This window comes from Pungitius pungitius, chromosome 15 (genome assembly GCF_949316345.1).
Source record: "Pungitius pungitius chromosome 15, fPunPun2.1, whole genome shotgun sequence".
Taxonomy (NCBI): Eukaryota; Metazoa; Chordata; class Actinopteri; order Perciformes; family Gasterosteidae; genus Pungitius; species Pungitius pungitius.
Window position 1 is genome coordinate 16,214,338 of NC_084914.1, and position 20,818 is coordinate 16,235,155.

Consider the following 20,818-nt stretch of genomic DNA (forward strand, 5'->3'; position numbering starts at 1 on the left):
TACCCTTCCAGCAGAATGAACTATTTATTGCAATGATCCACCCAACCTGGTCAAGCACTCCATAGCAGGCAGGTAGAGGGCCGGTGTTAGTCAGTTGCACTTTCTGTTCGTATCGGTGATCGAGAAAACACCTCTGAAAGTTCAACACCGGGGTCTCCATCACAATAGCAGGAACAACACACCTATCAACAAAGATAGATACACAGGGAGAGAGTAAGAGATGGAGCAATCTGTGTCTTATTCATAACTGTAGTTCATTCATAACAGTATTTGCATTATTGAAAGAAGAGCAATTCCGTCGCCTCAACGGAAAAAAAGTCACTATTGTTGTGGAATATTTCAATAAGCTCGGTAGAAGAGAATGATTTGTCTAATAAAACGGAGTCTTGATGAATGATCAAAGTTGCAGAAAGTCCATTTATTGCTTGCAAGCAGGAGGTCAACTACACAGGCACGTACAGTATATATATGTATATATATTATAATGCCATACATTGCATTTGCATCATAAAATATCCCAACAACACCTCCAACATTGCCCAGAATAGTGGAGGTGACGTTGGGATATTTTATGATGCAAATGAGGTTCAGAATGTTAAACACGTCCTCCACTGATTTGTTGACACCTGTATGGAGGTTCATTAGAACACACTCACAACATGTGAAGGCAGAAACAGCACAGCGGTTACTGCCAGAGAGAAGGCACTGTACTTCAAGAGAAAGGATGTCAGGAGAGTTTGGATAAGGCACTGTAAACCTCTGCTCTTTTATGGCAACAAAATAACTAAAGAATCATAATAAATTAATAAATAAATTGTCAATATTAGTGTTTTGTACAATGAACAGAATCACTGTGTAAGAATCAGAATGAAAATTGCTTGGAGACGTCTCAATGTTCCGTCCTAGCTAACTTCACCTGAAAGTCACTGTAAGTGGTTGCGGCCGTCCTGTGACAGTTAGCAGCAGGTCCTCTGTGAAAGTTCCCAATGTGTGACTGCAGAAGATGACTTCCCCATTCTGGCAGGCCCCCGAGGGAAGGACGCCTTCCTCAGGACAGAAGGAGAAACAGCGGCCAAAAGTGGTGTCACGGCTCGACAGCCTGAAAGGAGCATCAATCCGTCCTTTGTTGCGAACCTTCACCTGGACAAAAAAGACAATCCACTGATTAGATGCTCAATCATCTTTTTTTTCTTAGGAGCCCCACTAAAGTAATAAACCTGTGCTGCATTTAGCAGGAAACAATTGGTGACTCGATTACAGTAGAAGAGATTGTTCATGAGTTGTTTTTGTGTTGGAAGTGTTATTGACCCTTCAGTTAATTTGGATTGAGAGTTAAGCTCATTTAAAAGAGTAAACAGCCAATGAGGATGGTGTTAACACCTAATGTTAATTCAGATGAACATAATTTAGATTTTTCATAGTTATTGGACGCTGATTATCAAATGATTGGCAAAGACTGTATAAAACATACTTCAGTTCTGTCAAATAGTATTGTTCAGGTTTGTTGTTATTTGGCGCAATAGATGTGACATAATGTTACAAAATAACATGAACGCGTTACAATATGACAACAACATAGAATCCTACTAAGACTTCATTTTAAGCTTCACACAGGGACTGTGGCTCTATCATTGCCTTGTAGGATTTTTGGCTTCTGTATAGTTGATGGGGCTTGTTAAGTTGGGTTAAAATGTGTAGAAATTGTTTTTGTCTGCTGCTTTGTCAGCAAGAACGAAATGAACAGAATCACTGTGTTAGAATCAGAATGAAAATTGGCTTAGTTTGCCACATATTCATATATAGAATTTGACATTTTTTTCCACTCTGTTCTCCCCATACATAGAAAAAAGAAGAAAATGAAAAACAAAGAACGGATGTAATACTTAGCAAATACAATATATATAGATATTCTAAAAGTACATACATATCTCTATGTATTTACGTTTAGAATACAAATATACATATATATACACACATATATATATATATAACTGAACAACAAAGAGGGATGATGGGTAAAGTGCAAATGGTGCAAACAGTTCACTTTGGCATTGTCTTTCTTACTTCATAATAGTCTGTGTCTCCAATGACTACGTTCTGCATGTCCATCAGGTCGTAGTTGAACTGGACATTAGGTCCAATGCCCTCCGCCATTATTGTGAGAGTCAACCGAGCTTCACGGCCTGAGTGGAGACAGAGAAGAGCCAGAAAGAGATTCAGAACACAGTTAAAGACAGAGAAGCCCCCAAAATGGAGATCAATGCGGCTTAGAAGACACACTCAGCGGCCACATCCAAATTTCCCCAAAACCTTTAACAACCTTTGGGTTGAGATATTGGGGGCTCATGACTGCATGGTCTGATATGAATTCTGATTCATACTTTATCAGATAGTGTACCTGGATCCAGGTGAGATGCCTTTACATCTTGCAATGAAATGGATCTTAAATGACTGCTTGTAATTACCACTTGCCTTCTTACTCCTAGTTTAAGGACACAAACTAGAGAAAACCACAATTTTGCACTACAATTGGCTACTTGATCTTGGATAATCAAAATGTTGTCAAATTTATATCAAAATGCATTCTGAAGGTCTCTGGGACTTCGGAAGGTTTGATTAAGTGACGCCCAATGTAAATTGAGACACTGATTATACTTGCATGTCTGTACATTAGATACCAAAAATGGAATTCCAGGTTCTGATCTCCCAGGTTTGGTATTGTATTCAGTAGTTAAATTGGCTGACCTTTTCCCTTCCTCAAGAGACTCACATCCTGTTTGAAGACTGGATTTTTAGTCATAAGCGTAATTTCTAAAGGTCAATGGGATTTTAATAGAAGTTTTCTTATTGCTAGTATTCATATTAATGGGGCAAGGCACAAGGACAGTTGAATTTGCTGAAACTTTGCTGACCTAAAAAGTCAGGTTAATGGACTGTAGACGGGCAAGGCAACCGAAGAGCTTTAGCGTCCACCATCCCTTCATCTCCAGAGCCATCGCTGTAACCCTCCAACACGGTTGCTCCAGTTACACTGAACACGTTACTTACCTTAAGCACAGCTCATATCTAGTGTGTTAACATGCTCTCATTTGCTGATTTGCATTGTCAGGTCATTATGTATTTGGATCATTACCAAATGACTTCATACATTTGAAGATTGACCCAATGACGGTGCTAGAGGAACCAGTCAGCAATCCAAATGCATTTACAATTCGTCCTGAGGCCAACATGAATGTCTGCACCAGACGTCATGTTAATCAATATAATAATGTTGAGACTTTCCACAAAATAAAGCAAAAATGTTGGTGGCCCTGGAAACATGAAGCTACCATGTCTAAAATTCTGGCGCTGTTTGGTTGTTACTGTCCCATAAAGATACGTGCAGTACTGTGCTCTGGAATGTGTCAGCTAAATATGTGTTTTCCACTTACCTGTGATATCACAATATATGGTTTGTTGGTACAGTTTGGCCTCCTCAGGCTTGAAGACAATGTGAAACTGGGCTGGAGTCCTGGGCCATATCTCACCCTCCTGAGACACAGTAAGACAAGAAGAAGAATGAGTGAATCTACCCATAAAGCAGGCCTGCATGCACACACTGTAAATGCGTATACAGTCACAGAGGGGAAGAAAATAGATTAGGTTTAGGTTTTAAAACAATTCATGATTAATGTTAGTGAGAGCCTCGTAGTGTGCAGGTAAGATATTTTTTAATGCAACTCCAACTTCATTGATTCCAGTGTGGCAAGCAGTGTGGAAGTTGACTGTTTATTCTTCACGCGTAAAATGAAAAGGTGGGTATATGAATCTGCGGACGCTCAAATTCCCTTCCAAGGTTATTGTTGGGACTGGCCTGTAAACGGTTTAATCTCCTTCCCCCGCACTGTCCTCCCTCCCTCAGCCAAGGGAACCTGGCTGACGAGTGGAGGAGACACTGACAAAAAGAGCCCAGCTCAGTGGCCCGCTGCTGGGGAGATTGGATTTATGTTTGAGCAGCGAGTCCGAAAAATAACTCTTTGCAAAACCGAGCTCTTGGCATGAATTTAATAGTGTACTTTGAATTGATTAGAGGCTGTTTCAAACAGCCAACCTGCTCTTGGATAAGTTACTGAAACCCTGCAAGCTCAGATATGGCTTTAGTGAAGGACAATAACCTGCTTTGCGTCAATATGTAGTTATATATTATTAGATCACTCCGATACGTCATGAGAAGTTATTATCCAGTGCAGTTTGCAGAAGAGGGAAACTAAGGTGCACATCTATGGGTAGGGCGTGCACCAGTAGCTAATGAGAGATAATAGTCAAGAGGGAAACAGAGAGACACAGAAAACAGAGGCACACACAAACACACCGCTGGTTCCATGGTAATACAGCTGTGTGAGAGGACCAGCCGGTGGTCCCTCACTGTCTGGCTTCTGCGCTCCTGCAGGGCTCTGGACAGCAGCGGAAGGCGATGTATCACTGTGGGATGTGCTTTGCATTGAGCGAGCAGCCGCTTCCTCTCAAACTCCTCCTGTGCCAGCCCCGAGCTCTCGCTGGAGACACAAAAGGAGACGAACATCGTGACATCGAGAAAACAAGTCGGGTTGGGGAGAAGAACAAAGTGGCAGAAAGAAAGCAAAGGGCACTTGAGCTATTTCTGTCAACAAATAGAGGATGGAGAAAAAAGAACGCAGCAGGTCATTCTACTTTCTACATGTAGGAAAAGGGGGAAAATATACTGCCCTCTCTACTAGAAGTCATTGTATCAAAACCCCATCCTTTTGTTGTCTGTGTTGAAGCATTTGTGTGCACGCGTACCTCAATAAGCTCAGGGCCTCCTCTTGCAGGCTGGGCCACGTGGTCCAGAAGTACTTCAGAGGGATCTCACTCCTGTAGGTGAGGGACACTGTGCGATGGCTGGCCAAGGACATGTAGGTCTTTGTCAAAAGGACAGAGTCTGCCTCAAGGTGGATGTCCAGTTCTTCACTAACACCTTGCAAGCTGATGTGCACATCTTCACCTGGTTAGGAGACACAGAAGAGGGGTTTTAATACTTCTGATTGAGATCATCTAATTGGGTCTCAGGAGTTTAAAGATCAAGGTCAACCAAGGAAGATTTCTACAACTCAGCATGTTCTGTATCCTGTTCAAACTACTTTTCTGATTAAGTGAGGTGAGTAAGGAGACTGCTTTCATCAAATGGATCAGCCATTCAAATGGAGCTTGGTTTTATATGTGATAATGTGTCAAACCCATTGCCTGCCTGCAACTGCCTTTACATCATCAACATGATGACAAGAAAACTTGCAGTTATTCATTATGAATGCGTGTCTGTTTACATGCTGTTGGGTTAGTGACACACTAGCTTCGCACACACAACTAATGACTCTTGCTTTTCACTCTTGCATCACGGATATCAACAGAAAAGGGAAATTCAAACACACGATTATTAAGGGCCAAAATGACCACATTTTAAAGATATACTTCTTTAGAACCTTCACCCTATCAAACACCCACCAAGAGAAGTAAAACGAATATATCTTCCTTTCTGAGTAACGTGCATCTACAACGAATCGACTCCAGTGCCGACTGAGGGAAAAGAATAAATAAACTGACTGTGAAGCATGTAGACTCTCATTGCAGACGAGCGCTAAAGTAAAAATGCACTTTGTTCATGCCGTGCTCATGTTTGCCTCCAGCGATGTAATGATCAATTTCCATCATTTGCCAGGGTCCATCAGACCAATTTGTTTAGCACCATGGGATTATTCTACCAACACCACTTCTGTGGAGCTCTGCAGCTGGAAGAAGCTTTAGAGGAGACTTTTAATGTGTCCAGCCTGGGTCAGGAGTAAAGCTGATTTGGTTCTGATTGAAGCGTCCCTAGTGTGTCATGTTTGCAATTTTTGGCCACCGATGTTTGGCAGGAAGTCAATAAAAAGCATGAGCCTATTTCCTCCCGGACTATGCAGTAAAATTGGGTTTGCCGAGTTACACCAAGCTGAGGTTCAGCATTGAAACCTCTTTGAACATTAAATGAGTGCAAAGTAATTCAAAATGTTTGTTTAGCATTCCCTGAACTCAGGTAAACGGTCGGTTTGAGTGTTGAGGCGGTTAGTTTGAGGTTTCACAGTGCAGGTTCATGTTGTGTGTACTATTGTCAGATACTCATGAGGTCCATTTGGGTTAACAAGTGTAGTGACAGACTCAATGTGACCAGAAAGAGATTCACATCTATGATTGCACTAAAAGGACATCTCTCTGAAAATTGCTTCTGTGGAAAAATAACCCAGCTGTTAGGAAATACACTGCAACAAGGTAAGTAAAAATAAAAAATAAACTTCTGCTAATCAAAACAGAATATTTTACTACAGCTGTGGAGAATCCGGATATGATGCACTGTACTACTGACACTGGCTTTATCAGATGCTGTGGTCATAGCCTCATTTGTTTTCTCACCGGTGTGGTAGTGCAGGACCAGCGGCTGGCTGTGGACCCCTACTGTCATAGGGTGGAAATCCACAGTCACCTGGACGCTCCCGCCGACGTCAACAGTCCCACTGGATGGCGTCACAGAGAACGGGCTGGAAAAAGATGGAATAGAATTTAGAAACGGAAGTTAAGGCCTGGCGTCTTTTTTTAACAGCTGGGATTCAATGTTGTTTAAGAAACTAGTAGAAAAAAGCCAAATTGAATTTTAATTAACAGTAATTACACTAACTGTTAATGAATTGTTTGCCTAGCACAAAGTACAGCAATACACTTCTTGAACAGTTGGCAAAATGTTTGAATTTCAAGTTTTGTTGTGATCCATGGTTAGTATAAACATGAAATACAGGTGGAACACATGAGTGTGGACTGACTCCCACCTCTGCGTGTCCAGCTTGAACTTAGCCTTGCCATTTCCTATGTTGCGGACATGCTGAGTCTTCTCTGTGGAGGATTTCACAGGACAGACGGGGAAGAGGAGTTTGTCGCGGAAATCAAGAATGGCACGTGGCCCAATGGCACGGACTGGGACCTCAAACCGCTCCCTCTCTGTCACAAACACCACTCTATGTTGGTAGTCCTAGGAGGATAGAAATGAATAATTTAATTTTAAATTGGTCAGGTGATGCTGAACCACCAGCACACAGGGCTGGACTGGGACAAAAAAAGGGCCCTGGCATTTCTGCTCAGACCGGCCCCCCACAATCGGTCGGACACAACCACCAACCAGTACACTATCCCAGCTTTCCCTGTAGATATGCATATCTACTGTTCCGTTCCCAAAAACCCAAACAAGGTTGAGAACTACTGTAAGTGCCATGGACAGTAATGTCGGTAATCAGACAGTTGATGGACCCCATTGACTTCCATAGTAGAAAAAAAAATACTATGGAAGTCAATGGGGTGCATCAACTGTCTGATTACCGACATTCTTCAAAATATATATGTTTGTTTATCAGAATAAAGAAATTCATACAGGTTTGAAACAACTTGGGGGTGAGTAAATGATGACACATTTTTCATTTCCCCCTCTTTAATATGACACCAAACAACATTTACCTCTAATTGTTGAGACACATCCCATAAAAAACCTATACAAACAAATTACTCACACAAAACGTCCTGATAATATGTATATACAATTTAGAGTATTCACTTGCCGTAATATTGCATATTGATGATATTGGAAATTCAGATGAGACATTATAAAATATCTAGTTAGTTGAATATACAGCCTTCAAAATGCAAAGCGGGTTTTTAACCCCCATATAACATACGTTAGCTACCTCTTCTAACGTGTAACTCGTTGGTAAGTGATAATTAAAATAATCAAATGGCATCATTTAAGTTTTTTTCTAGAGAAGAAGGGCCGTCGACAACCGTTATGATTTTTAAATGGTTACATTAGAATATCCCAAGTTGCAATTGAATAAGTGAACTCTCAACTCTGCTAGCTACAATAACAGTGCTAAATAGCTTATGCTGTGTTATTTGACTTTAGCTAACTGAGTGGCCATTGCAGTCACTTTTAAGTGACAATTTGACAAATGACAACCTGACACTCAGACTTTATAATAGCAACAACCGACAACGATAATGTTTGTTGCCTTATTATAATATTCATTAATTGAGGTAACTGTTAAATCGTCATCATCTTCGTTGTGGCCCAGCCCAGCCACACACACTATCCTCATGCACCCGCCCTGATTAACACTCCCTCCCTGTTCATGTAGCTACCTGCTTGCTTACCGTTTCAATGACACTCTCCTGCTCACTCTGCCCCTCCTGGACTTCACTGTCACACTGACACCTGCTGCACCTTCTCCTCTGCTGCCTGCGAGCTAGGTTTGCCAACCGTCCCGTATTACCCGGGACATCCAGAATTATGGGTAATTTTGATTTGTCCCAGCCGGGACAGCTCCAGTACCGATTTCCAATCACAGCCTGCTAAGTTAATGACGCGCGAAAAACTCCCGGTTGTTGTGAAGTTGTGGCGCATCAGAGCAGTGTGCGCGCAGGTGCCGGGTGGCCAGAGCGGAGCATGTGAGGTTTTGCAAGCCCGGCCGCCGACTGCTAGCACCCCCCCGTCAGCCCGCGAAAGTGTCCCTGATTTGGGGGTGGGAGAGTTGGCAACCCTACTGCGAGCCGCAAGCACCGCTATCGCTATGGCTAGTCACCTCTCCTCCTCCATGTGCTGACACACGGAGAGGGAGGGGTGGAGCCTGCAAAGAGATGATTGGGCCAGCCCAGTGTCAGTATGGAAAATGAACCAATGGGCCGCTGTCCCTGCTTTATGGGCCGGTCGAAAGCAATTTTTTTTTTTAAATAAAATGTTTTTATAGGCCTATCGACCGGCCCCCAAGTGCGTCGGCCCATTTTCCCGGTATGCCCGATTACCAGTCCAGCCCTGGGTCCAGCGCTGTGTGCGACAGGAGAAGGCAGAGCCATCATCCGAGAGGAGAGCGAGCCAGCTGTGTGAGGAGAGGAGATGAGGAAGGAAGGAGCGGCCGGGCCGGAGCGCTGCGCACTGGAGAAGAGAATCCCCATCGGTGTCAGCATCGACATCTACCGGGAACAAGAGGTACTACCGTATGGGGGGTGATTCATGCCATGGGGAGGCGCTGGAAAGTGGGAAGCAACAAAATCCCAATCGTTTTTTAAATGTTTTATTTGTGACATTTCTAAGACAACTGTTGTCCTGTTGTAGCTGCAGTAGAATATACAACCATCAATTAGTTACATTTTTTTCATGCAGCATGTCGTTTTAAAGTTACATGTTTATGTTGATAAGAAGGATTTTTAACAAAAAGTATATGTTAACAATTGACCTTCAGCCTTTAAACCTGGTCCTGCGTTTGATTGACGGCCAAGAAGGGAGTGGAGCATTACAACAAACGTTGTGACCTGTCAGATACACTCCGTGATCCAATTAGATCCATTCAGCTCCAGCTGGCTCTCGGGTGGCACTTCCCCCTCACTGGGCTCGACCCGGCCAAATGTCCCTCCGTGGCTCTGAGGAAACTGAGACACAATCACAGTTTCTTTACGGCGTGTACGCGGTGAGCTGAAGCCTCTGCTCTGAGCGAATGTGAGGGATGAAAATATCTTCCCAGAGTGAGGGGCAATGTCACTGTGGCCTGTGCCACACAAGGACGGGAAAAGATAGATGCGTAAAAATCCATAGCTACATAATCGTGTCTCATTACATCTATTTGAATGTATGTCGTAAGTGTTTTCTAACGATTTTTAATAGTGGTGGCTTTCTAGACTGCCAAAGTCAGCCCCCTTTGATGTTGACAACTTCAACCAATTGTCTTCGTATCTGCGCCTATCAGACCCCAACTCAACTGAGACAGCCTGTCTCATATCGAAAGATTTGTCTTACTTATTGCAGTGTTATCTATATACTTTTGTCAAATAGTTTATATCGTTGGCAAGTTATCCATATATATGGGCTTTGGGGGAGGACAACCAAACACCAAATATTCTAGCACCGTTGATTCAATGTAGACATTAATGACACTTTATCGTGCTGCATAATATGTCATGCCATAGCAGGGTAGGAAATTCACATAATATTTAGGCCCCATTCAAGGGCGTAACCATGTATATTGGGGGGGTTAGATTGGTATTTTCTCAATATTTCCTAAAGAATGCATTGTTACGCACTTGCCCCCACTAACTGAAAAGCAGGGTTGTTTTATCAAAAAATTGGCGGCATTTTTTCATTAAACTAGTGAAATAACATAATACCTTTGTTAAAACAATTAAATATACTTATTTGGACTATATTTGGATGTATATGTAATTGCCATAAAATGGCAGTAATGAGACTATTAGGCAGTAGTTTACAAATCTAAAGGGTTTTTCTTAAGATTCTTTGAATCAAAACAGAAAACATTAATCAGACTCATTCAATTTTCTTTTTATTTCTTTTATTGTTTCTCGTGTTAAGAGATGTCAAACAGCTTGACTATTTTGCAGAACGCTGTCTTCTAGATCAGATTCACAGCAACCAAAGTTGGCTCTCGTTTATTGAGATGATTACGCCATGCTTCTGTAAAAACAAAACTAATTTAAACCTTGAAACCCTCAATCAACTACAGTCTCAACTAATTGTGTTTTATCCAAATACACGATTGGCTGTTAACCACAAGATGTCAGTAACCTTTGAGGAGAGTAGGGATTGGTATCGGGTTTTTCCGGTGCTAAACCGGTGCATTTAAAATTATTTCTGATTAAGCAAAAGAGCATATTGTTTATCCACCATGTGATAGAATTTATTATTATTTCTATGTTTAGTTAACGCTATGCTGTGTAAAATAAAGACGAAAAGAATCAAACGATCTGCCGTCATTTGCGTGAAGAAATGGAGTCACGTGTCTGCAGCTCAATGTGGCTTAATGGCGAACAGCACCGAAGGAACGTCGTTACACCCTCTGTTTAATACTTCAGTGGGGGGCTGTCCGACGGGAGGGGTGCGGTAGTTGCGGACTCACGCTCTGTGTCCACTGGAGAGCGCAGCTCTCCTGTGTATGCGCACGTGTCTGTGTGTGCGCGCAATAGTGTGCCTGCATCCGTCTGGGCGATAGTGCCGCGTGCTGAAAGAGGGAGGGAAATACTGACTTAAATAAATAGAATAGAAGGGTGATGGCTAGCTTGCCACACGGTAGGCTATCGTTTGCTGCTGAGAGGACGGTGTCATCAGAGTGTGTAAATACATTTTTTCAATCGGCTCAGGAACCGAAACTAAGCACCGAAATCTGCATTGCATTTCAGTACGGTAGGTACCGCGTAGGAACCGGTGCTATATTAGTACCGGTTCTCGGTACCCAACCCTATAGGAGAGTGGAAACATTTCTCACTGACAGCAGTCTGTGAACCGTTAACTAAGGGTAGCTAGCAAGCCTCATTAGTTGGAATGCATTGATGCATACATAAAAATGGAACTTGCTTTTCACGACCACACCTGGGACATAACCTTATGTGGAGGCAGGACGGTTAGATATTTCAAACATGGGAGAGCGATAAGTGATAGCTAGCTAAACTGCTAACGAGGCTACTCCTCGTCTGCTGGAGACTTAAACCGGGGTCGAGACGTTGTTCCTTCGGTGTTGTTATTGAGCTGCAGACACGTGAGTTTATTTTCTTACGTGAATGACAGAAGATCATTTTATTCTTTTCGTTTGGTCTTTATTTTACGCAACAAAGCGTCAACTTAATATACTATTAATAACCTTTTTCGCGGACCGCAAGAAGGTCCGTCAGTTAATAAGCACGTTGAAAGTTGCGGGCGGACCGGCCGGGTTTAGGGGCGGAGGGGTTCCGCTGGTGGGCGAAACCGCGCACTGAGGAGTGAATAATTGTAATCGTGATGGGGGCTGTAGTATTTGTGAGTGTCCACTGACATTTAATTGTCCAAGTAAAACACGTAGTACTAATATTAGTCATTGGCGCTGTATCCGTCCATCTTTATTATTTCACAAAACCGCGCACCTCTGTGACATCATCAACACATGATGGTTAACTTAACCGGAAGTATCCAGGGGCGTTTTATTTGTTTGAGCATGTGTCCCTATGTTTTAGCATTGCCTCTCTGAACATCACCATGTTTACATCATCCGAACGGCAGGTTCACATGATCTGAATTATTATTGTCTATTGTAATGGACTGACATGTTCTGTGAGCGAGATTACACATTAAGACTTTGTACTTGATGGAATTATTTCCCCTTACACCTACACAATCAGTATTTTTACTTAAGTTAAAAGCTTGAGTTGATACTTCAACAGAAGTATCTATACTTCTACTTGAGTAATGAATGTGAATACTTTTGAAACCTCTGGTTATCACCCACTATGTTGCTCGGTTGCCTGGTGACGAAAGGACACGTATTTCTTGTTGTTTTTGCTCCACTTGATAAAGTCAGCAGAAGAATTCCCCGGTAGACAACGACATTGGTTGTTGCCAAATTTGAGGGCCTTTTTCTTTTGGACCTGAGATGGTGACGGAAACTGGATTTGCTCTCTGCGAACTCACAGGTCTGATCAAGAAGTGCTCCTTTTTTCTTTTTAAGAACGTTTGATCCTTCCCGCACACGGAACAACAGTCAAGGCGAGACTCAAAAACATTCAATGGCATTTTTGGCCCCTTTCGTAGTGATATTTGGGGCAAAATTATATTTCTTATGGGCAATTTTTCCCTTTGCCCTCATGTAATTCCGATGCAAAATAGCTCACACTGCAGGCCTTGGTTGATTCCAGGCTAAGGCATCCTACAGTAAAATATGTTTTATATTGATACTATAGCCTAAAAATAACACAGGAAAGCACTTGGGTAAATATACAAGAACACCACCCTTACCATTTTTGATGTTTTAGTTGCATTATTGGGGTGTTATAGATTTTAAATAGTTTACATATATAACAATCAAATCATGACTGTGCTGTGTCGTAGCCTATGTCACAATGTTCATTCTCATGCTCCTCCAAAAGTGTAGCAAACTGTCTGTGATTCAATGGTTGTGCCCTGATGAAGTTAAATATTTTAGTGACAACATCAATGACATGGTTAATTTTTGACTTGCAACACAGGCTGATGTATTATGTCACAACCTGGCTCTTTGGGCCATGACAAGATTGGAGTTGTACTGCTTTAAAGAGTTTTAACATCTTCTTTATTTAACATAAGCCAACGAAAAAAAGGTACACGACCACACCACCGGACGTCTGCTGGAGAGAGAAGAGAGAATGAACACTGGGTCTTTTAATCTCAGGGAACCGGGCCCAGGTGCCTTCAATCACCAAACCCAGCCCACAAAATCCCACTGGAAAGCTGCTGCCTCCACAGCAGGGGTCACCACATTTATAAAATGCAAAAATATTGACAGGACTTGGACAGGCCTCTGTTGTGACACCTGCAAATTGGTCCCATTTCAGACCCAGCATCTTTGTGCATGCATCTACCTCCGTGAATAAATCGCTCCCTGTCGTTATCACTTTCATTGAGCGCAGTGCTGCCAGCTCCTCAGTGAGCTCTCGTCCAAAGCCAAGGAGAAGAATAAAAGCACTGCAGCTTTAGTCCATGCATGAGGTAAAATTAGACAAAAATATTTACTTTGTAATTTCCAATCAACCTCTCACGGGCCGGTCACGGACAGCCAAAGGGCCGGATGTGGCCCGCGAGCCATACAATGCCTACCCCTGCTCTATGCAATCCCTCAGCAAGTCAACAACTTGTCATTTATAGTTCACGCAAATATTAACCTAATTAATTTGATATAGAAAGTGTACACATTAAATGGTCATCCATCAAAGCATCTTGCTATATTGATTTAAAGTAAAATGTCTTTTGTACTCCTATTTTGTCTATGGATACAACTCTATACTTGCTTGTCTATTATCATCCATAGCGTTGTGATTGAACAGTGGGCACTGTTTATTAAGACAAGTTATCTGAAAATAAAAGACCTTATTGATCTCTGCAATAATTCATGTTACACTATTCATATGATGAATGAAATCAAATATAGACTATTATTACGATTGTCAATAATATCAATGATGACATACTAATAACAACATATCCTTAAAATAGTATAAAATAAACAGGCAAGAGTTTACATAAAGGCTAGTCTAACATTTTATACATTTGAAATAAACCTTATAATTGTTTTAATGAAATTGATTTTTATTTAATTGAATAATTTGATCAATATCAGTATTAATATTATGTATGAATGAATTTTTTGGTTTATTTATTTGTATACTTTTTATGAAATAAAGCATTTTATTTGTGGTCTGTTTTACCACCATCAAACAGACAGCATTGAAAGTGTATGTTGCGAAAATACCACTTTTGAACCGATAGGGGGCGGTAGTGAGTGGAAAAACAGCGACGCACACTTCAAGAACAGCCAACCTCATGGGGACTGCAGTACCCGTGTGCATCCACTAGGGGCGCATTCAGAAACACACTCACACAGTTTTGTCATGAAATTGATGTTCCAGGGGACCTCAGAAAAAATCATTGGGGGTGTATCTAGACACCATTTTGGAGCTTGTGGGAGGGGTTTGCCCGTGGGGACCTCATTTTAGGTCCCCACGGGGACACAAGTCCCCACCGGTCTGTGTGCAATCAGGTATAGGTCCCCACCGGCATAGAAGAACAAGAGCACACACACACACACACACACTCTGATCGATGACTTAATGTCATATTTGACATTGGAGCGAGAGGAGATCAATTAGGAAGGAGAAAAAAAAAGATCTAGTTGGTTCGAGGCCACAAACACAGAGACTGTCACATTTTGAGGAAGAGGAGTCGGAGCAAAAGCTCGAGAGGCACAGTGTTACGTTGACTACACAATCAGTAGATTTGTCTTTTGCAGACATTTTTGCGATATGGAAGGGATTTTGCTCTTTACCCTAAAACTTGTTCCTTCGGTATATTACAGTTTTGAACATTGCTTTGATCGGTAAAAAAAGGTGTCACTGAAACTATGTGCTTGACTTATTTCTACAACCCAATGAAATTAGCATGTAGCACACTGTTAAATAGACTCAAGGTATTGTGGCGTCACTAGAGGCTGGGTCCTGGAGGGACGCTACATCCCCAGAAGATGGCTGTGTCCTGGGACAGCTATGGCCCCATCTGCTGGTGGACTCGGGAACCCCACCCCTCCAGCACGCCTGAGACTGATGAACACCTAATGAACTGAAGGGTTTTTAAGAGACAGGAAAAGGAAGAGGGAGTGGAGAGGGGAAGGAGGCTGACAGAAACAAGCAGCAGACTGGGCGCCAGACCAAGGACCCGAACACAAAAAGACCCGGGGGAAATAGCCCGGATGCGATGCTACACGCCGCGCAAGAGCTAGTAAGACTGAAGAAGGGTGTTTTCCTGCCGGAAAGGAACCAGTGTTTTAGTTTTACCTCAAGGAGAGGGTCTACCTAAGTTTGACACTGAGAACGTTAGAACCCCCCGAACAGCAACAAAAACGTTATTTTCAGTAAACCTGGTGTCCTAGCACTCCTTGAACTGTTCCGCCGAGAGCGGTGTGCCCTCCTGTGACGTCCCAGTATGAATGTTAACTGATAACTGTGTGTGTACTTTCAATGTGTAAACGGACCTGATGGCCCTTTGTTCCCAGTCACCCAGGAAGACCCAGTGGTAGGACACGGGCAGCAGAGAGCAGTTGGTGATGGCGATCGCCCTGCGAGCCCCCATAAGGTTGAGCACGCAGCCAAAGTCCACCGTGGTGTCGGAGAAGTGAAGGTTGGGGAAGTGGACCTCAGCGTACAGCTCCACCTTGTGTCGCTTTGGGTGTCCCTGGTAGTGTATCTCGAGGACCTAAGAAATATATATATATATATATTTATTTATTTATTTATACGTTTAGATACTCATTCAAGCAAAGGCGGTGATCACATTCAATCTACATTGCATGATTATTGTTTGAGCTTCACCAGATCCTAGATGCTCTATTCATGCAAACAATTACAGGTGCCTCCACCTAGTGGTTGACGGTCATATTTCACTTATCATTACAGTAACTTAACTGTTTTTAATGTTGCATGCAAAAAGTCAGCTTTTCAGAAAAACAACAATCTCATCTTTATGATATTGTTGGGGAAATTGTAGTATACATTAAAAGGGAAATGCTAAAATCTAAATGAACCACTAAATGTACTCACATTGCAACACTGGGCTTGTGACCTCTTTGATAAAGCATTTATACCCATTTTCGAAGCCTATCACCTCGGGTTATTTGATTTGGAGGTAAAAATACTGTGTTTATTAAAGAGAAAAGCCCCATATAAAGAAACAGTGGTTTATATTATTTCTTAAATACTGAGTCCAAAAACTCCCAGACAACAGGTATCTGTCCTGGGATATGCTCTTCTGTGAAGGTCAAAATGTGACCTGGATGAAAAAACTAAGCAATACAACAGGAATTTGTTACCTCTTTCACGACTCGTGACACCCGATCCTGACAGTAAGTTGGGTCAAAGCACACCCACAGCTCAGCCTGCTGCCCATCACCTATAGTCATGGACTGGGAAAAGATAAATCTTGCCTTAGTTAAACAATGTAAAAAAAATAGTCCTAATAATATCCTAGTTATTTTCACATAGAACACACGATTGGCAGTCGACAGAAGATTCAAATGAGGTGCTCGTGCCAGGCCAAAAGTCTGTGTGCCACTAAAATCAATAGGTTTCTCCTCTTGGAGCATGAAATGAAAAAGTTAACAAAAAGGAAGATACGTGTACCTTAGTGGTAGCCGGGCTATGGGCTCCCGAGGCCTCACACAAAGAGAAGGACTCAACCAGAGACAGCTCAACAGAAAGAGACAGAGACAACACATTCTCCAAGACGAGCTTCTCGTATAGCGGCATTAGCCCCTCTCCTGTACCGTAAATCCTCAAATAGTGGCCAGGGCTTTTATTTACATAGGCTGCACAGCGCACCGGCCTGAATTTGGGGCAGGCTTGTATTAGGGGCAGACCTTTATTTCTTATTTACCGGTATCTTCTGTTATAGAATTGTATTATTTAAATAAAATAATGGGCAAAATTGCAGTAGGCTAATATCTGTCACAAAGCAGAAGGAGACGAACAGGTGATGTACCAGAGGTTTTATTTCAAAACAGGAAGCTCAGTGATCGAGTTGCCGGCGAGTAGTCCGTTCGGAGTCCGGTGGGTATTTATCGGCGTTACTACGACGAGACCAGACAACTGGCAGAGTGAAGGTGTGTGGTTTATGAAGGGATCTGGTGATGCGGGATGATGACGTGCAGGTGGTGAGAACAGGTGATGGTGATTAGAATTCAGGGGATTGAGAACGAGTGGGCGGAGTGATGACATCTGGTGTTGATGACAATATCATTCATTGCATATGCGTTCAGCACTTCCTGCAACCATTTACCGATAGGCTACCGGTAGAATGAAACCGGTAGACCTATAGCTAATCAACTTTCTCACTAACCATTTAGAAATGATTCAGTAATAAACCATAGTGCATGTCAGTCTTAAGATACATCCTTAATTGCAGATATTTTCCAATCAAGCAAGTCAAAAATTTCACTCGGCCAAAAAAAAAGTTTATCGCGTATAGCGCTTTATTTGCAGTGTCAACGTAACAATAAATATCTGGTCCTGTGAAAGGACAGCAATCACAGAACGAACAGGAGACAACCAAAATTAAACCAAATTGCCTGGACCTAGACTAGGCCTGTCATATTACGCAACTACCAAATTCATCAGCAACATCGGAAATGGGCATAGCCATTAAGCTACGGTCAAATGGAGCAAACAAACTCCCAACTAAATGGACCTTGCAAAATAGGTCTACATCTAAACATAATACTTAGGTCTACATCCGAAGCTCACCAGTAATGAGGCAACATTTGTACAGCTATTCGGCGTCCCCCTCAACATCCTCTTCCCCATCCTTATCATCAAGAACAACAAGTTCATTATTAAGCAGCTCCTCCTCGTCGTTCTCCTCATCCTGGGCTACTTGCGTGCGGTTCTCCTCCCCCCCGCTGCCGGAGCGCCAGCGCATCCCTACCAGCGGCGCATGGCTGTCCCGCTTGGAAACAATAACAAATTTGCCTAGTAGGCCTACGTGGTAAAATGTCTTTTTTTTTTATTGCCAACAGTCCATGAAATTAGCCAATAACATTAAACATAAGGAGAACATGTATTTATGAAATATTACTTTGACTTTTTTTTCTTTTTTTACCCCCGGCCTTTATTTGTCCGTATCGACCACGCCCCCGGCTACTATCTGAAGACTGGCCTCTAATTGAATCCTGTTCTTTATTTGAGGATTTATGGTATATGCTTTTCCCAGGACTCTCTTTGCCTATAGTAAGAAGGTCCCACAAATGGAAGACGGGCTCCAGAATACATACGTGATCAAACCTGGATACTGAGTTTGGACCATTGCTCAGTGGCGAGACCAGAGACAGGTGAGAGGCAGAGCGATAGCTGGGAAGTGTGTAAGTATCAGTCTTTGCATTTAAATTCATACACTCGTGTTTGTTTGTGTAGATACAAAGAAAGGAGACATCCAGAAAACACAGAGCGACTAGTGATTCATAACATTTCAGGCGTGGAGGCTGAGGTCCAGTTCTATTTCCAGCATGATAGCCAGGCCACCACGTACCTGCTGGACCCGCCGACTATGACCCTCAAACCCGACCAGAAACAGGTATCATACAGATCTAACATCATCATGGGAAATACAACATTTTGAATATATTTGTTGTCCATTATTTGGATGCTTATAATATTACAACATGCATTAGTAAATGTAAATATCTGTCCTGCTAGGAGTTGACAGTGTGGGCGTACCCAACAAAACTGGGACAAATGACGGACAGCATTGTGTGCCATGTCAAGGACAATCCAGAACTTTCCCGCCGGGGCGTTCGGCCGGAGCTGGAGCTGGAAAGAAACCATTGTCACTTTCAAAGGACATTGCTGAATAGGTACCAAAAACATGGAATAACATTTCAGAGAAAATAAATTCTAGAGCATTTCTTCTTCAATAGCTTGACAAGTGATTTTCCTCAAACGCAAAGTGAGCCCCCTCCGAAAAAAAGTAGTGCGGTGAAGTCTTAATACTGTGGATCAATTACAGTGACAACAGCAATTACCTTTTAAATTCCAATGTATACGTGATTCGGTCTTACCTTCTTCCTTCCTCTTCTGTAGGCGGGAGAGCAGCAGAATGACGCCGCATAACAAGACTGCTCTGCCGGTGTCTTGGAGACTGCGGGGCGTGGAGGATTTAGGTGATGAGTGTGCCACAGGATCAGGGCATTGTTTTACCCAACTCCTCTTACCAACTGAGCTTACACTTCAGGGCCAAGAGGCCACTCCACGTTAAGAAGATCTTATATCTGGAGGTGAAGTAAAACTATACCAAGTACACATGCAGAAATGAATAATACATGTAGCATACAGAATCTATGCAGATGGAGTTTCAGAAATAGGTGTCAAACTGGATATTTCACATACCACTTTGTATGTACAGTATACAGCATGTACTGTGTGTTTTGGTTCAGGTATCTGATGTGGGGATGATTCTAGGCATCGTGCAAAAAGAAAAAATACAGGTCACAGCTGAAGCCTATGTCATTGATTTGGAGATCACACCAAGTAAGAACTGGTCAAATTTACAAACATGTCCTTCGTCATAAGGTTCCTAATTTATTGTGGCACATTTATTAAGACTAATATTTTAATCCAAAATCTGTGAGGTGTCAGTGTTACTATCGGGATTCACTGATAGTTGAATGATGTTCATGTGGCAGATGGCTGTGTGAACTTTGGAACCATTAAAGTTTTGAAGAGGCCAAACTGTCTCTCAGGATGAAGAACCTAGGGAAGTATGAAATAGCCTATAAGTGAGTTTGACATTCTACTTCTTTACTTTCAATGTATTAGTTTGGGTTTCACCTTACTGCAAGTGAACTACAGAGAAAAAAACAAAGTTGTTTCACTTGCATTCTTCTCTTTGCAAAAGGTTCACATTGCAGCGAACCGACCCAAGCCAGCCAAACCTGGAGGCCATTTTCACGGTGTCTCCCCAGAGTGGGACTCTAATGCCCCACGAGAAGCCCACAGCGGTGCAAATACTATGCAGACCCAACAGGGAAATCCTCATTAGAGAGCAACCTGTCCTGCGCTGCCTACAACGGCCTTAATGCTTGCAGTGGAGGTTCAGCTACGTGTTCATTATTTGTTCATTTTATGGCACACTCAAGTTAAATTGTGGGTTTCTTCTCTCGCAGGTGATTGAACCCAGCATTGGGAATGGTGGAGAACTCATAGCCACTATAGCAATTGAGGTTTCAGTCAAGTCGGTCTTCTCCAGGTAAAGACTTAAATTCATACTCATCTCTTTTCTGTAATGTGCATTAGTATTTAAGGAACAGTAGTACAATCTATTCCAATTCAGATTGTGAATCTGTATCTTTTTTTGACAATTGATGAATTGCTGATCAGGTACAAGATCATACTTGCATGTGACCTCAACTTTGGCCCACTGGTCTATGGCTTCAAGAAAAGCCAGAGCTTCACCATCCAGAACAATGGAGACTTTGAGACACGTTTCATCATCAGCCGCATGGCCCCTAACCCTGCGCCACCGGGGAAGGCAGGGTAGGAGAACAGAACACACACCTATACTTAAGCACAAGGGATGATACTCATTCATTAAAAAATTAGAAAATGCTAAAACACAAGTTTTGAAGTTGCACATGTTGAACCATCTTTGCTGCCACAAGTCACAAAATTCCATATTAAAATGTTCCTGATTCATGTGAACAAAAGT

At 42.4% G+C, this 20,818-nt stretch overlaps 2 protein-coding genes and 1 long non-coding RNA gene across 4 annotated transcripts in view; 1 reads left to right on the top strand and 2 right to left on the bottom strand.

Annotated features, from left to right (window-relative positions):
• Positions 1 to 9,048, bottom strand: part of LOC119209919 (lon protease homolog 2, peroxisomal-like) — a 34,597-nt gene extending 25,549 nt beyond the window's left edge. The window contains exons 1-7 of the mRNA XM_062557517.1: positions 8,869 to 9,048; positions 6,852 to 7,051; positions 6,442 to 6,566; positions 4,801 to 5,002; positions 4,352 to 4,535; positions 3,432 to 3,531; positions 2,065 to 2,183 (exon numbers count right to left, since the gene is read on the bottom strand). Of these exons, the coding sequence (XP_062413501.1) occupies positions 2,065 to 2,183; positions 3,432 to 3,531; positions 4,352 to 4,535; positions 4,801 to 5,002; positions 6,442 to 6,566; positions 6,852 to 7,051; positions 8,869 to 9,036 (1,098 nt within the window). The 5' untranslated portion in view covers positions 9,037 to 9,048. The remainder of the gene's footprint in view (positions 1 to 2,064; positions 2,184 to 3,431; positions 3,532 to 4,351; positions 4,536 to 4,800; positions 5,003 to 6,441; positions 6,567 to 6,851; positions 7,052 to 8,868) is intronic.
• On the top strand, positions 9,013 to 20,535 carry LOC134105085 (uncharacterized). 2 transcript variants are annotated; one of them, XR_009942429.1, is made up of 9 exons: positions 9,013 to 9,052; positions 18,329 to 18,446; positions 18,529 to 18,688; positions 18,811 to 18,968; positions 19,195 to 19,388; positions 19,548 to 19,641; positions 19,797 to 19,889; positions 20,277 to 20,359; positions 20,491 to 20,535. It is a non-coding gene; the product is annotated as an uncharacterized LOC134105085 (long non-coding RNA). The 2 variants fall into 2 exon arrangements; XR_009942428.1 differs by lacking the exon at positions 9,013 to 9,052 and having other exon boundaries at positions 18,061 to 18,446.
• LOC119209852 (hydrocephalus-inducing protein-like) lies at positions 9,070 to 17,929 on the bottom strand. Its single transcript, XM_062557520.1, has 4 exons — positions 16,744 to 17,929; positions 16,434 to 16,526; positions 15,600 to 15,820; positions 9,070 to 9,492 (listed from the first exon to the last, which is right to left on the bottom strand). Exons 1-4 carry the CDS (start codon positions 16,867 to 16,869, stop codon positions 9,411 to 9,413), a joined length of 522 nt encoding a protein of 173 aa, XP_062413504.1. The 5' UTR covers positions 16,870 to 17,929; the 3' UTR covers positions 9,070 to 9,410.
• Positions 20,536 to 20,818: the final 283 nt, after the last annotated feature.